General features: G+C 41.4%; 1 protein-coding gene across 1 annotated transcript; it reads left to right on the top strand.

The window, feature by feature from the left end:
* The first annotated feature begins 544 nt into the window (after nt 1-544).
* On the top strand, nt 545-13,055 carry gata1a (GATA binding protein 1a). The gene is made up of 6 exons (XM_064966654.1): nt 545-721; nt 2,337-2,573; nt 2,722-3,222; nt 11,778-11,923; nt 12,082-12,207; nt 12,469-13,055. The coding sequence occupies exons 2-6, from the start codon at nt 2,360-2,362 to the stop codon at nt 12,754-12,756; spliced, it is 1,275 nt and encodes a 424-aa protein (XP_064822726.1). The 5' UTR covers nt 545-721; nt 2,337-2,359; the 3' UTR covers nt 12,757-13,055.
* The last annotated feature ends 3,057 nt before the right edge of the window (nt 13,056-16,112 follow it).

Genomic DNA, 16,112 nt, shown 5'->3' with positions numbered 1-16,112 from the left:
ACTAGTGTGGAGCTCCGACCAAACATAAAATGAAAATGTTATAAAAAAATGACAGATTTCAGCACCCAAAGAACAGCACGCATTTACAGTCTATTGTTGGGGTGCTGAAATGTGTTGTTTTTTAAATAATTTTATGTGACGTTGGAGCTCCAGTCCCCCCAAACTAGTTGCAGTTCAAATCTATTGTAAATCATGGAGCTGAGTTTAGTCGGCTAGTCCAGATGTTACTGACACAAGCCACATGAATACCCATCAACTCCCCATTTTTATACAACAATACCATGACATAAATGGAATCAAATAGAACATGTAAAAAACTGTTCATGTTAACCATTCCTATCAATAACATAGAAGTAAATAATGATCATAATAAGGAGATTCTGGGTATTGATACATTTGCTGACAATTTCTAGTTGGGACTAACTATAGTGATTCTACCAGACAAATTACAGACAGACAAATTAGATCTCTTGGTATAGCAGGACAAGGAGGTGTGTCTTTCAAAAAAGTTCTCCCCAACCCCTCCCATCGCTCCCTTTCTAACCTTAATCTCAGTCATTTTCGAGGGGTTCGAGAACTCAGTTAGTCTTCTGGAGATTTTCCCACACATACACAGATACAAACCTCAGGCTGATCTCTTAATCTCTCACCTAGTTGGGTATCCTTCTACTGCGGCCGTACTTTACTCACCTTTGACATCCACTCCTCACAGGGACCTCAGGTAGGTACAGCTTTTCTGTCACATTACAGTGCCACTGTACACACTATCAGCCTGTGAGTGACAGTGGAAATGTAATGGTGTGAAACTAGAACCTGTGGAAGTTCGCATTCTGCATTACTCCAGATCATTCATTGTTTGTTTGGCTGCAACACTATGGGAGATAAAAGTGATAAGTGGCAATGGCTTCATTAGATAAAGTTCTTAAACTTTTTCATCATGTTACATTTTGGTAACCCTAGCTACAACTGTAACACTACAGTTGCAGTAAAGGAGGGCATGGTTGAATTATTTATATCCAGACAAGTGTACACTTATCAACATGGGTATTAATTGATCATCATGTCTTTATTGCTACTATGCTAGTATTTAGTTGGATTAATAATTTGAGTTGAATCTTAATTTAACATAAATCATTTTCATTAAATGAATTAACATTTGAATTGTAACTATTTCACTTTACAATTTTGCCATCTATTTATTTTTGCCATAACGGCCGGTTTACAATGAGAGTAAACTCTGCTATATCATTGGATATTTACAGTGTCATTTCACTATTTCCTATTGTGATTATTTGGGCGAATTGTTTTGTTGTTGTTATTGCAGTGATAGCATTGATTTATTATGCACAATTTTTTTATTAAGAGAAGTTCCATAACAGTGGTTTTCTATGGTCCACCGGCTGTTAGTCAGCAGTAAATGTGTGACAATAGATTTCTACTAATCAGATGAGATGAGTTGATTCCGTCATATGCTAGATGCTAGGTATATTAAGTAGGACAATAATGTACTCTATCTGATTTTCTCAGACTCCATCAGACCCTATTATGATCCTCTTTTTTCTTATCACAAGTGAATAAAGATATGGTGCAGCATTGTGTCTACTACTAACTACTAACACCCTACTAACACCCTGCACTGTGTGTTACAGAGCAGAGCATACTTCCGTTGTTTCAAGAGATTCATTATTTGTTTTGGCTACAATAACTATTTTTTACATTATACCATCAATTCCATTAAATGTGATGAACTCATTTTATATTATGCAAAATTGTCACTGAACTATATCAAATTATCTAAGCACCAGCACCATGCAAGTGCTGAACATCTATAAACAGATTATGTCCATTGAATGAATTTTCAATGGAAATTAAATTTCATTGTTACAATTTTTATTTGTTTTTTCCTTAGAAGAACTCAATGTTTTAGCCCAGGGATGTTTCTCTCAATTTCTGTTTTTACAATAATAATATGAATTCCTATAAAGGTCATTTGTTGTAGTCAGCAAACGTTTATTCGCTGTTTGTAATTTCAGATAGGTTTATTAATTATTAGGGTCTACTTTCAGCCACAGGCAAATGAGGATTCTTGAAAGGGAAGTTAGAAAAGAACTGCTGCTGTCGAGGGACCATCATGTCTTGAAGTTACATGGGTTTCTTTAAAATGGCATCCACACAAACAACATTATTTGTAAACACTTGAATGTAAATCACATCGGCCTACTGAGATGCCAGTCCTGTCTGGTTGTTGCCATAGGTCAAATCAGGTCCCAACTAGATCTATTCCCTGGGACTCCCTAAGAATGGCAGATTTCTCCAAATCCTTTCTGTTGTTTCAGAGTCAGTGGTTATCTCTGTAAACATGGAGGATTCCACTGAACAGTCTCACTGGGTGTCTCCGGCTCTGCTCAGCTCTGATCCCCTGGCCAGCTTCTCCTCAGAGCCTGGCTTACTACCTCCAGGAGAGGAGGGAGAGCCCTTTTTCTCCAACCATGAGACTGATTTCACCAGCCTGCCCTCCTACTTCTCCAACCCCAGCCACAGCAGGGCTCCATCAGCCTACAGACACAGCTTAGGTCAGCAGTGTGGAACCTTACATAACTTTAAAACGTTTATGTTGACCTTTCAGAGTTTAAATTAACATTGAATATAAAGTATTTGAAAAATGTGTAATGAGGGACTCCCCTGACAACTATGCCCTTCTATTGTATCTCTCTCATACAGTTCGCCAAGTGTACTCCTCGCCCTCTCTCCCAAGCAACCTCCAATGGCTGGAAGGACCTGGAAGCCACTCTCTGAGCTCTCCTTACAACCCATCAACCTCTACTTGGACCAGTAACCCTTTCACCAAGACTCCACTGCACCCACACACCCCAACTTCCCTTTATGCCTCCAGTGCCACATCCTCGTTTTCCTGCAGAAATGGGTACTCCTCTCCAGGCAGGGATGGCAAGGAAAGTCCCAGGCTTCAGGAGGCCTTGAAGGCAGAGCGCTTGAGTCCTTTAGGGGGAGGTGGTGGAAGCAGTTTTCTGAATCTGACTTCAGCTGCTGGGGGTGTTTACACACCATCTCCCCAATCCCACTCGCAGATGCTGGGCCCCTACAGCTCGTACATAACCTCTCCACAGGACTACAGCACAGCAGGCCTCTACTCTCCAGGGGCATGGATTAACCCCTCCTCCTACTCTCCCAAACTGCGTAATAAGATGAGGCTGTCCCCACCAGGTGAGCAAAATAGGACTCCAGAATTTCCAGATTTTTGGGGGGTTCAGTAAAGATTAATTACATACATCTTTATGTGCACTAACTAATATCGTAGGATAATTATTTGGGGTTCAATACCTGAGGAAGTGGAAACTCAAAACACATGAACTAGATTGCTAACTCTAATCCAACAGTAAATGTAATGTCCTAAAAAAACTTTGCAGTTGTAGGCTACCACATACAGTAGGGCTGTGGGGGTCATTACATTTTGTCAGCCGGTGACTATCAAGAAAATAACTGCTGGTCTCATGGTAAATGGACTTTTTAAAAGTTAATTAACATAAACAAGTTAAGCATCTCCTGGCTTCCATGTACAGCCTACAATTCACTGATGCAGACATTTGGAACATCTACATTTTAAAAAGTCAATTTAATCCATTTTAAATCCATTTAATATAGCCTACACCATCACAATGAATCCATTATTTATTTTAGACAGGTTTAAAGAAACATGATATGAAGAAAATGTAGTCTATTTCAGAAAAACAGAATAGCATTCTCTGAGTTGTCTTTATGTTAGGCCCTGACATGGGTACATTTAAAAAAAAAAAAAAAAAAGAAAAGCATGCCATCTGGGTTGCTTAATATAAGGAATTTGAAATTATTTATATTTTTACTTTTGATACTTAAGTATATTTAAATTCAAATATTTTTAGGTTTTTACTGAAGTAGTATTTTACTGGGTGGCTTTCACTTTTACATGAGTCATTTCCCTTCAGGGTACCTTTACTTTTACTCAAGTATGACAAGTGGGTACTTTTTCCACCACTGGCTATATGTTTAGATTTTTAATACATTCTAAGGCTGCATGATGCGACTCTAATGATGATTTGAAAAAGGTTGCATGAAAGGCATGAGCTTTTCTTTTTTTTTTGCAGGGTGCACACACTTCATCAGTCACTCATTTACAATTTGACAAGCACTTGATAATATTCTCACCAGGCCTCGAATTTCCCGGTGGCATCCCCCTTGTGTGGCCGTAATGCTCCCTAAACAATCCATGTCTTTTGCGGCCAAAATGGCCGTTGTGCCATTGGGGTGAATATAATACACTGAACAAAAGTAGAAACGGAACATGTAAGGTCCCATGTTTCATGAGTTGAAATAAACATCCCAGAAATGTTCCATATGCACAAAAAGCTTATATCTCTCAAATTTTGGACACAAATTTGTTTTCATCCCTGTTAGTGGGCATTTCTCCTTTACCAAGATAATCCATTCACTTGACGGGTGTGGCATTTCAAAAAGCTGATAAACACTATGATCATTACATGGGTGCACCTTGTGCTGGGGACAATAAAAGCGAACATGCGCATATTGAAGATGTTAGAAGAACTGTCCAAATTTAGCCTACTTTTCATCAGCCAATAAGATGAGCAGGCAAAAGCATTAGCCTATGTCAATCTACTAGCCCCCATCGTACAGAAGTTGACCTATTCTATTGGACAACTTGTCCTTCTGTGCAATGAATAAATATTCCAAACATGCTCTGGGACAGTTGTGGGATGTGATAGAGCCCAAATTAATACAACCACACAATTTTTTTTTTATGAAGCTGATACAACAGATCAGAACATTTTGCTTAAAATGTTGATAAACTATTAGACTATTTCTTCATATTGTAAGTGTAGCAATGCGCACACGGCAGTGGGCTAAAAATGTGTGATTTGTCGATAGTGCAATTAATTCGCGGAAAACACTGTTCTCAAAAATGACCGCAAATGCGATTATGCAAATGCACCTTTATTATAAAGGTGCATTTTTATGGTGAAAATGATTTTCCCCAAATTTGAAACTCGTGCTGCCTATGTATTTCTGTTAGGCTCTACACCCGTTGTAAAGAAGATTAATGTGCTTCATTTTAAGAAGTTATTTGGCCACTTTAGATTAGAGTCCTGGGTACCCGACAGTTGTCAAGTTTGGTAGGCTACTAATGACCATCAGCAGCATCAGAGCTTGGAGAATCCAAGTTACTATGACTAAATGGTCATGTGGAATTTGATTGTGAATTTGATTGTGTGGTGGTAATATGTTCACCTTAACAGCCCTACAGTATTAACAATGAGACCTATAGGCCTATACCCTCAACAACAATTGCATTTCGCTCAAGTTCTACTCAATACCTCAAAAGCCATACCAAATAGTAGCTATTGAGCTGAATATTCAGAGTTGAGAAATAACAATTATAACTACAGAAAGCTGAGACCCTCTTCTCTTTGACACGTGACAAGGGAATGAAGCTTCCAAAGCTGTGTTTTAACCGCATTTGCATTTTGAAATGTTCAGTGGCGTAAAGTACTACTTAAGTAATTTACTATTTATATTTTTGACTACTTTTACTTTTACTTCACTACATTACTTAAGAAAATATTGTATTTTTTCTCCATACATTTACCTTGACACCCAAAAGTACTCATTACATTTTTAAATGCCAAGGTAAATAGTCAAATTCACGCACTTATCGACTGAACATCCCTGGTCATCCCTACTGCCTCTGATCTGGTGGACTCACTAAACACACATGCTTCGTTTGTAAAATATGTCTGAATGTTGGAGTGTAACCGTGGCTTTCCGTAAATAAAAAAAAACAAGAAAAAGGTGCCATCTGGTTTGCTTAATATAAAGAATTTGAAATTATTTATACTTTCACTCAAGTAGAATTTTACTGGGTGATTATTACTTTTACTCGAGTCATTTTCTATTAAGGTATCTTTACTTTTACTCAAGTATGATGGTTGGGTACTTTTTCCACCACTGGAAATATTATACGATCAGAACACATTTTTCTCTCAAGCGCATGTGGGGGAGAGGAGAGTGGCTCACTCATCACAGCAGCAGGCCTCAGCGAGTGCACAGGCACAGGGGCAGGGCAGACAGTTTTAATACAGGAATCATGAGCATAATGCACTTTACTGTTTGAATAAATCATGCTTTTAGCCTCCCAAAGAACTGGAAGTTTTGATTGAGGTGACAATGTAGAATGTTTTTTGTTTTCTTTATTTTTTTTATTTCACCTTTATTTAACCAGGTAAGCCAGTTGAGAACAAGCTCTCATTTACAACTGTGACCTGGCTAAGATAAAGCCAAGCAGTGCGACTAAAACAACAGCACAGAGGTACACATGGGATACACATACGTACAGTCAACAACACAATAGAAAAATCTATGTACAGTGTGTGCAAATGTAGTAAGAGGGATAGATGTGCAGATGATGATGTGCAAGTAGAGTTACTGGGGAGCAAAAGAGCAACAAATAAAAAAATAACAATATGGGGGATGAGGAAGTTGGGTGTGGTATTTACAGATGGACTGTGTACAGGTACAGTGATTTTTGCAATGCGTACCAGTCATTGGCAGCAGAGAACTGGAAGGAAAGGAGGACAAAGGACATGTTGACTTTGGGGATGACCAGTGAAATATACCTGCTGGAGCACATGCTACGGGTGGGTGTTGCTATGGTGACCAGTGAGCTGGGATAAGGCGGGGCTTTACCTAGCAAAGACTTATAGATGACCTGGAGCCAGCGGGTTTGGAGACGAATATGAAGCGAGGGCCAGCCAATGAGAGCATACAGGTCACAGTGGTGGGTAGTATATGGGCCTTTGGTGACAAAACGGATGGCACTGTGATAGACTACATCCAATTTGCTGAGTTGAGTGTTGGAGGCTATTTTGTAAATGATCGCCGAAGTTGAGGATCGGTAGGATAGTCAGTTTTACAAGGGTATGTTTGGCAGCATGAGTGAAGGAGGCTTTGTTGTGAAATAGGAAGACAATTCTAGATTTAATTTTGGATTGGAGATGCTTAATGTGAGTCTGGAAGGTAAGTTTACAGTCTAACCAGACACCTAGTTATTTGCAGTTGTCCACATATTCTAAGTCAGAACCGTCCAGCGTAGTGATGCTAGTCGGGCGGGCAGGTGCGGGCAGCAATCTGTTGAAGAGCATGCATTTAGTTTTACTAGCATTTAAAAGCAGTTGGAAGCCACGGAACGAGTGTTGTATGGCATTGAAGCTCGTTTGGAGGTTTATTCACACAGTGTCCAAAGAAGGGCCAGATGTATACAGAATGGTGTCGTCTGCTTAGAGGTGGATCAGAGAATCACCCGTAGCAAGAGCGACATCATTGATATATACAGAGAAAAGAGTCGGCCCGAGGTTTGAACCCTGTGGCACCCCATAGAGACTGACAGAGGTCTATTTGAGAAGTAGTTGGTGAACCGGGCGAGGCAGTCATTTGAGAAACCAAGGCTATTGAGTCTGCCGATAAGAATGCGATGATTGACAGAGTCTAAAGCCTTGGCCAGGTCGATGAAGACGGCTGCACAGTACAGTACTGTCTTTTATCGACGGCGTTTATGATATCGTTTAGGACCTTGACTGTGGCTGAGGTGGACCCATGACCAGTAGAACCTTGAATTGTTTGGGCACAGACCTGGATAGTATGACAGAACTCTTCAAGCTATCTCTGCAGTAGATTGAAACTCCGACCCCTTTGGCAGTTCTTATCTTATCTTGTTGGATAATGTTGTAGTTGGGGATGGAAATATCAGAATTTTTGGTGACCTTCCTAAGCCAGGATTCAGACATGGCTCGGACATCTGGGTTGGCTGAGTGTGCTAAAGCAGTAAATAAAACACATTTAGGGAGGAGGCTTCTAATGTTAACATGCATGAAACCAAGTCTTTTACGGTTACAGAAGTCAACAAATGAGAGCGCCTGGGGAATGGGAGTGGTCACCAGAGGAACAGAGGAGGAGTACGATAAGGGTACAGCTAAAGGCTATAAGAACTGGTAGTCTAGTGCGTTGGGAACAGAGAATAAAAGGAGCAGATTTCTGGGCGTGGTAGAATAGATTCAGAGCATAATGTACAGACAAGGGTATGGTAGGGTGTGAATACAGTGGAGGTAAACCTAGGCACTGAGTGACGATGAGAGAGGTTGTGTCTCTGGAGGCAGAAGTTAAGCCAGGTGAGGTCTCAGAATGTGTGGGAGGTGGGATGAAAGAGCTATCTAAGGCATGTTGCGGGTTTGGGGCATCTACAGTGAAATAAAACAATAATAACTAACCTAAACAGCAGTAGACAGGGCATATTGACATTAGGGAGAGGCATGTGTAGCCGAGTGATCATAGGGTCCAATAAGCAGCAATAGGTGAGTCAGGGAGCCGTTTGGTCATCGCTACTACGCTAGGCGAGCTGGAGACACGGTGATTAAGAAAGCTAGCGGGCCGGGGCTAGCAGATGGGTCTTCGCGACGTCGCAACGGAAAAGCCTGTTGAAACCACCTCGGACGATTACGTCGGCAGACGTACTAATGGATCGTGATGGATCGGCGCGGCTCCGTGTTAGCAATAAAGGGCCCAGGCCAATTTGCAAAAGAGGTAATGTTGCCCAAGAATTAGCTGGTAGACCTCTTCGGCTAGCTGGGAGATGGGCCTAGCTCGAAGCTAGCTGAAGGCTAACTGTTGCTTGCTTCGGGACAAAAGTGTTAGCCAGCAGTAGCCATGTACTCTTTCTACATTTATAGGAGCTCTTTCTGTTTTTTACTATCCATGATCTTAGCTGTCTAACTGATGACACTAGAGTCTGGGAGTCAGAACAGGTCTCTGCAGATGTCGTATTTGACTTTGAATGTGAGTTTGCATGACCCCAGCTCAGCCTATCACAAAACTGTCAGCCAAAGGCTCATTATATACTAAACAAAAATATAAACGCAACATCGAACAATTTCAAAAATTTTAATGAGTTACCGTTCATATAAGGAAATCAGTCAATTGAAATAAATTCATTAGGTGTCACGTCCTGACCTTAGCTCCTTTTTTATGTCTCCATTTTAGTTTGGTCAGGGCGTGAGTTGGGGTGGGCATTCTATGTTTTGTGTTCTATGTTTTCTATGTGTTTGGCCTGGTATGGTTCCCAATCAGAGGCACCTGGCAATCGTTGTCTCTGATTGAGAACCATACTTAGGTAGCCTGTTCCCACCTGGTGTTTGTGGGTAGTTGTTTTCTGTGTCTGTGGTTTCCATACAGAACTGTTTTGTTATTTTCATTTATTTCTCTTGTTCTTTTGTATTCTGTGTTCCGTTTATTAAATATATTATGGACACTTACCACACTGCGCATTGGTCCGATATTTCATACTCCTCGCCAGAGGAAGAAGAAAACCGTTACATTAGGCCCTAATCTATGGATTTCACTTGACTGGGCTGGGGCGCAGCCATGGCAGGCCATGGGAGGGCATAGGCCCATCCACTTGCGAGCCAGGCCCACCTACTAGGGAGCCAGGCCCAGCCAATCAGAATGAGTTTTTCCTCACAAAAGGGCTTCATTTTAGACAGAAATACTCCTCAGGTCTCCTGAGTGACACAGTGGTCTAAGGCACTGCTTTGCAGTGTGAGCTGTGCCACTGAAGATTATTGGTTTGAGTCCAGGCTCTATCGCAACCGGCACATTGGTGCGGCTGGCTTCCAGATTAAGTGGATTAATTGTGTCAAGAAGCAAAGCGGCTTGGTTGGGTTGTGTTTCGGAGGATGTACGGCTCTCGATCTTCACCTCTCCCCACGGGAGTTGCAGCGATGAGACAAGACTGTAACTACCAATTGGATACCATGAAAAAGGGGGTACACAGTTTTACAAATTTAAATAAAAAATAAATAAAATAAATAGTCCTCAGTTTCAACAGCTGTCCTGGTGGCTGGTCTTAGACTCTCCTGTAGGTGAAGAAGCCGGATGTGGAGGTCCTGGGCTGGCATGATTACACGTGGTCTCGGTTGTGAGGCCAGTTGGACGTACTGCCAAATTCTCGAAAACAACGTTGGAGGCGGTTTATGGTAGAGAAATTAATATTCAACTATCTGGCACCAGCTCTGGGGGACATTCCTGCAGTCAGCATACCAATCGCATGCTCCCTCAAACCTTGAGACATCTGTGGCATTGTGTTGTGTGACAAAATTGCACATTTTAGAGTGGCCTTTTATTGTCCCCAGCACAAGGTGCATCTGTGTAATGATCGTGCTGTTTAATAACCTCTCTGGGCTAGGGGACAGTATTTTCTCGTCCGGATGAAAAGCGTGCCCAAAGTAAACTGCCTGCTACTCAGGCCCAGAAGATTTGGATAGAAAACACTCTGAAGTTTCTATAACTGTTTGAATAATATCTGTGAGTATAACAGAACTGATTTGGCAGGCGAAACCCCAAGCACAATCCATCCAGGGAATTTGTTTTTTGAGGTCAATCTATTTTCTATTGGTTTTCTATGGCAAGCCAGTTTTAATAGAAATATGCTTGCAGTTCCTATGGCTTCCACCAGATGTCAACAGTCTTAGAAATTGGTTGATGTTTTTCCTTTGAGTAGTGAAGAAGTAGCCCTTTCCATTCTGGGTGTATAGCCAAGTGTACTCTTTTGTTTGGGGCGCGTGACCTGAAGCTCGCTCCACTTTCATTTCGTCCTCTATTGAACACAGTTTATCCCATCTTAAATTTGATCGATTATTTACGTTTTAAAATACCTAAAGTTGAATTAGGAAAGTTGTTTGAAATGTTTGGACAAAGTTTACAGGTAACTTATTAGATAATGTGTAGTCATGTCGGGCGAGTTGGAACCGGTGTTTTTCTGAATCAAATGCGCCAAATAAATTTACATTTTGGAGATATAACAATGGAATTTATCGAACAAAAGGACCATTTGTGATGTTTAAGGGACATATTGGAGTGCCAACAGAAGAAGTTCTTCAAAGGTAAGGCATGAATTATATTGTTATTTCTGAGTTTTGTGTCGAGCCTGGCGGGTTGAAATATGATTGTCATGTGTTTGTATGCTGTCCTCAGATAATAGCATGGTTTGCTTTCGCCGTAAAGCCTTTTTGGAATCTGACATGGTGGCTGGATTAACAACACGTTCAGCTTTAATTTGGTGTATTGCACTTGTGATTGTATAAAAGTTAAATATTTTGAATAATTTAATTTCAATTAGGCGCTCTGCCATTTCACCGGGTGTTGTCAAATCAATCCCGCTAACGGGATCTGATCCATAAGAATTAACCAGCTTCTTGATATGCCACACCTGTCAGGTGGATGGATTATCTTGGCAAAGTAGAAATGCTCACTAACAGGGATGTGAACAAATATGTGCACCAAATTTGAGAGAGAGAAGCTTTTTGTGCATATGGAACATTTCTGGGGATCTTATATTTCAGCTCATGAAACATGGGACCAACACTTTACATGTTGGGTTTACATTTTTGTCCAGTTTATATTAAGAAATTGCGCAACATGCCCATGGTCCGCCAGCCATGTTAGGTTTTTTAATTGTTTTATTTTTATATAGTTTAATTTTTGTGTTAATTTCAACCAACCCACCCAACTAAAAAATGGTCCTTCCCAATAGGTATTTGCCAGAATTTCCAGATGGCCAATCCACCCATGCTTTCCTCTGAACATCCTTTGGGATTTCAGATGATTCTTTGCAACAAATGACCGGTAGGTGACTGATGTAGTGTGTTTGTGATTTGTGGCAGACGCCAGGGAGTGCGTCAACTGTGGAGCCACTAACACCCCTCTATGGCGTCGAGATGGGACAGGACACTACCTGTGTAACGCCTGTGGGCTTTATCACAAGATGAATGGCCAAAACCGTCCCCTGATCCGGCCAAAGAAAAGACTGGTATGATATGGCACAAGGATTGGATAAGCTAATCAGTTGTAAATTCTATTGTGTTGACATGCCAATCTACTGCTTGAAAAACTCAAAGATTCCAAATGAACATTGGAAATCACATTTCATCCACAGAATTGACGTACATTCCTCTCTCTCTGTTTCAGATTGTCAGTAAGCGGGCTGGGACACAATGTGCCAACTGTAACACCAGCACCACCACATTGTGGAGACGGAACGCCAGCGGTGAGCCTGTGTGCAACGCCTGTGGACTCTACTTCAAGCTGCACAACGTGAGTCAATGAAGAAAATACACTGATACAGTATACTGACTGCTAGAGAGCTACTATTACCAGCTTCTAACTAGCACCCCTTCACTGGTTAAAAAGACAAAACCCCACACAATTCCAAGCTACTGAACCCTAGTCATTGAACCGCAATAGCAGTTTGTTTTAGATCTACCTCATGTAGTATAGTAGTTTCAGGGTAACAACGGAAAAAGAGAATGTACTAACTTATGTATATGAAGTAAAGGCACACTTCTCTTTTCACAGGTCAACAGACCCCTTACTATGAAGAAAGACGGTATCCAAACACGAAACCGTAAAGTGTCCAACAAGAACAAGAAGGGCAAGATGAGTGCCATGTTGGAGCAATACCCTGACCTATCACAGGGTCCCACCCTCGATTACCACGGGGGCCCTTACTCCCTGGGCCCAGGGTCACTGCTCTCCTACAGCCACACCCCTCACTTCCTCCCCCCCCCTTCCGGCCTGCACCCATCTGCCAACCTGTCCTACACCCAACACCCAAACACTGCCATGGTGCCCACTCTGGTGTGAAACAGACCTGGGCATATGCAGACCCATAAAGGCAGCACCATACAGAGCATACAGACACAAAGTAGCCTACTGAGGAAAAGCTTCTTTGTAGCAATGGATGCCCTGTACATAAATGCATTTATACTTGCTTACCAATTTTGTGTGTGAAGTTGATCTTGTCTAAACACTGGACATAATATGGTGGCAAATTTTTTCAAGATCAAAAAAGTTCAACTTTTACAGAATAATTTGACTGTATTTTGTTAAAAGGCATATTCTATGTTTATGAAAAGTAAAAGAATAAAAGTAAAGTTTCTACATCCCACTGTGATCATTGATATGGCTAACACTGGTATGAGCTTGTAGCTGTATTTTGTAAATACGCACCGACTACAGTTGCCATATCCCTTTCAAATGTTTATGATTTTAGTAGACCAATGTGAAAGGGCATTCAAATGTGAAATTGTTTTGCATTTGCTATATTTCTATATTTGTCATTTCTTACAAGCTCCACATAAACAATAAAACATGAATGGTAATATTAAGAAAACTTCTATACTATTTCTGGTTAATTACTAAACAAATACCTGGGTTTTAGGCACAAGTTGGTCGTTTTCAATGTGTAAATGGTATTTAAATTTTCAGCACTGTTTCAGGTGCTGCAGTGAGTATCACTATAGTGGCATTGTACTCTCCCTTGCTGAGGTATAATGGTGTCTTTGTCCAGGTTCTGTTGGGGTAAGGCTCTGACAGCGGAATTCTATTGGAAGCACCAGACATGCAAATCCTCGGTTTTCCATTAAGCTGCGGGAAAGTGACAAAACATTTAACTCAAGTGAGGAACTTGTGCCAGGTTCTAAATGTAGATTGATGTGGCATTACTTACCGTTAGGTGAACAAAAAATGACACATGCGCACAAACACACACACCATGGGCAGACACAGTGTTCCACAAACACCTGTATGCTCATGGTGTTTCATGCATTACACAATTTCCCTGCTGTTTGCTATGGTGCGTGAACACAAAAGTCATGTATTAACAACAAACAACATTTGCTTTGTAATAACTCAGAAACAAATATGATATGACAGTTTGATATTCTGATTAAAATCAGCTTACAGGCAGAATAAATATGTTCAAATATGTGATAATATCTAACTGTAAGTCGTTCTGGATAAAAGCATCTGCTAAATGACATTTTTTTAATGTAAAATGTAGCATGGCTGAACTAGGCAACATTCGACCTGCTATATGTACAGATTGGTATGGACAAGTACATCTCAATATAATATAGAAGTTGTGACCTCGAAAGTCTCTTTTTCTATTTTATGGTGGGGAGTGGGGTTGGGGTTATTCAGTACAGTGGCTGTCGGACTACTGATAACGTATCACTGAAGCCACACACTCTAAACCACCCACCTGCTGCCAAAAGCCAATCATACACACTCCCCTCCAGTTACTCACTAAGAGGCTCTGCAGTGCACATAGGTACTCAGCCCAATGCCCACGCATGCTTCAACAGACTTAATCTAACAATAGACAGACTATTCAATCTAAACAGACACATCAATCTAACAATAATGATTATCACAGTAATATTAATCCAATGATAATATCAAACTAATAAATGACAGTATGACAACAGTCACATTTTAATAAAAAACATGATTTGTGGTGTCAAGCTATTCATGAGGCATGACCATAAAGAAGGCTACATTTGTGAGCAGCTCACTAAAGAGAATAATTTTGACTTCAGTATTACTGTACATTCCTGTACATAAACTTATTTTCAAAAACACAATAATATCTTCATAAACCTGCCAAGCTGTGGACATAAATCCCGACAAATATATTCAATGGACCAGATCTAGATGTAAACAGTCATTTGCAAAGTTGTGTTTATACAACCCTTGAATCCACTCTTCACTGACATGACAGTCACAGGGAGAAAGGACTCTGACATGACGGTGACAGGGAGAAAGGACTCTGACATGACGGTCACAGGGAGAAAGGACTCTGACATGACGGTCACAGGGAGAAAGGACTCTGACATGACGGTCACAGGGAGAAAGGACTCTGACATGACGGTCACAGGGAGAAAGGACTCTGACATGGCGGTCACAGGGAGAAAGGACTCTGACATGACGGTCACAGTGAGAAAGGACTCTGACATGACGGTCACAGGGAGAAAGGATTCTGACATGACGGTCACAGTGAGAAAGGACTCTGACATGACGGTCACAGGGAGAAAGGACTCTGACATGACGGTCACAGGGAGAAAGGACTCTGACATGACGGTCACAGGGAGAAAGGACTCTGACATGACGGTCACAGGGAGAAAGGACTCTGACATGACGGTCACAGGGAGAAAGGACTCTGACATGACGGTCACAGGGAGAAAGGACTCTGACATGACGGTCACAGAGAGAAAGGACTCTGACATGACGGTCACAGGGAGAAAGGACTCTGACATGACACAGGGAGAAAGGACTCTGACATGACGGTCACAGGGAGAAAGGACTCTGACATGACGGTCACAGGGAGAAAGGACTCTGACATGACGGTCACAGAGAGAAAGGACTCTGACATGACGGTCACAGGGAGAAAGGACTCTGACATGATGGTCACAGGGAGAAAGGACTCTGACATGACGGTCACAGTGAGAAAGGACTCTGACATGACGGTGACAGGGAGAAAAGGACTCTGACATGACGGTCACAGGGAGAAAGGACTCTGACATGACGGTCACAGGGAGAAAGGACTCTGACATGACGGTCACAGTGAGAAAGGACTCTGACATGACGGTCACAGGGAGAAAGGACTCTGACATGACGGTCACAGGGAGAAAGGACTCTGACATGACGGTCACAGGGAGAAAGGACTCTGACACATGACGGTCACAGGGAGAAAGGACTCTGACATGACGGTCACAGGGAGAAAGGACTCTGACATGACGGTCACAGGGAGAAAGGACTCTGACATGATGGTCACAGGGAGAAAGGACTCTGACATGAAGGTCACAGGGAGAAGCAGGACCTTTATTTATGCAACATTTTGTTGCATAGAAGAGCCAGTGAACATAGGGACATGCCACCTAGACTCAAGCTTACATCCACTTTCATTATGAGAGCGGATCATAATCATCTTCAGCCTGCTTTTGAAGAATGCATATCAAAAATGAACTTCATACAGTATGATTTCCAGGGCTCTCTGACCATAGTGTCAAGCCAATGCATATGAAATAAATCACTGAGAATTCAGCCATCTCTATTTCCCATAACTATCCCTCCTAATATTATATATAGTATATATACAATACATGCTCTCTATAATAATTTATTTTTGAATACACTACTTTGCCTGTTTTTATTCCTCT

Source organism: Oncorhynchus masou, chromosome 5, assembly GCF_036934945.1.
Source record: "Oncorhynchus masou masou isolate Uvic2021 chromosome 5, UVic_Omas_1.1, whole genome shotgun sequence".
Taxonomy (NCBI): domain Eukaryota; kingdom Metazoa; phylum Chordata; class Actinopteri; order Salmoniformes; family Salmonidae; genus Oncorhynchus; species Oncorhynchus masou.
This window is presented reverse-complemented; position numbering and strand designations above follow the sequence as displayed.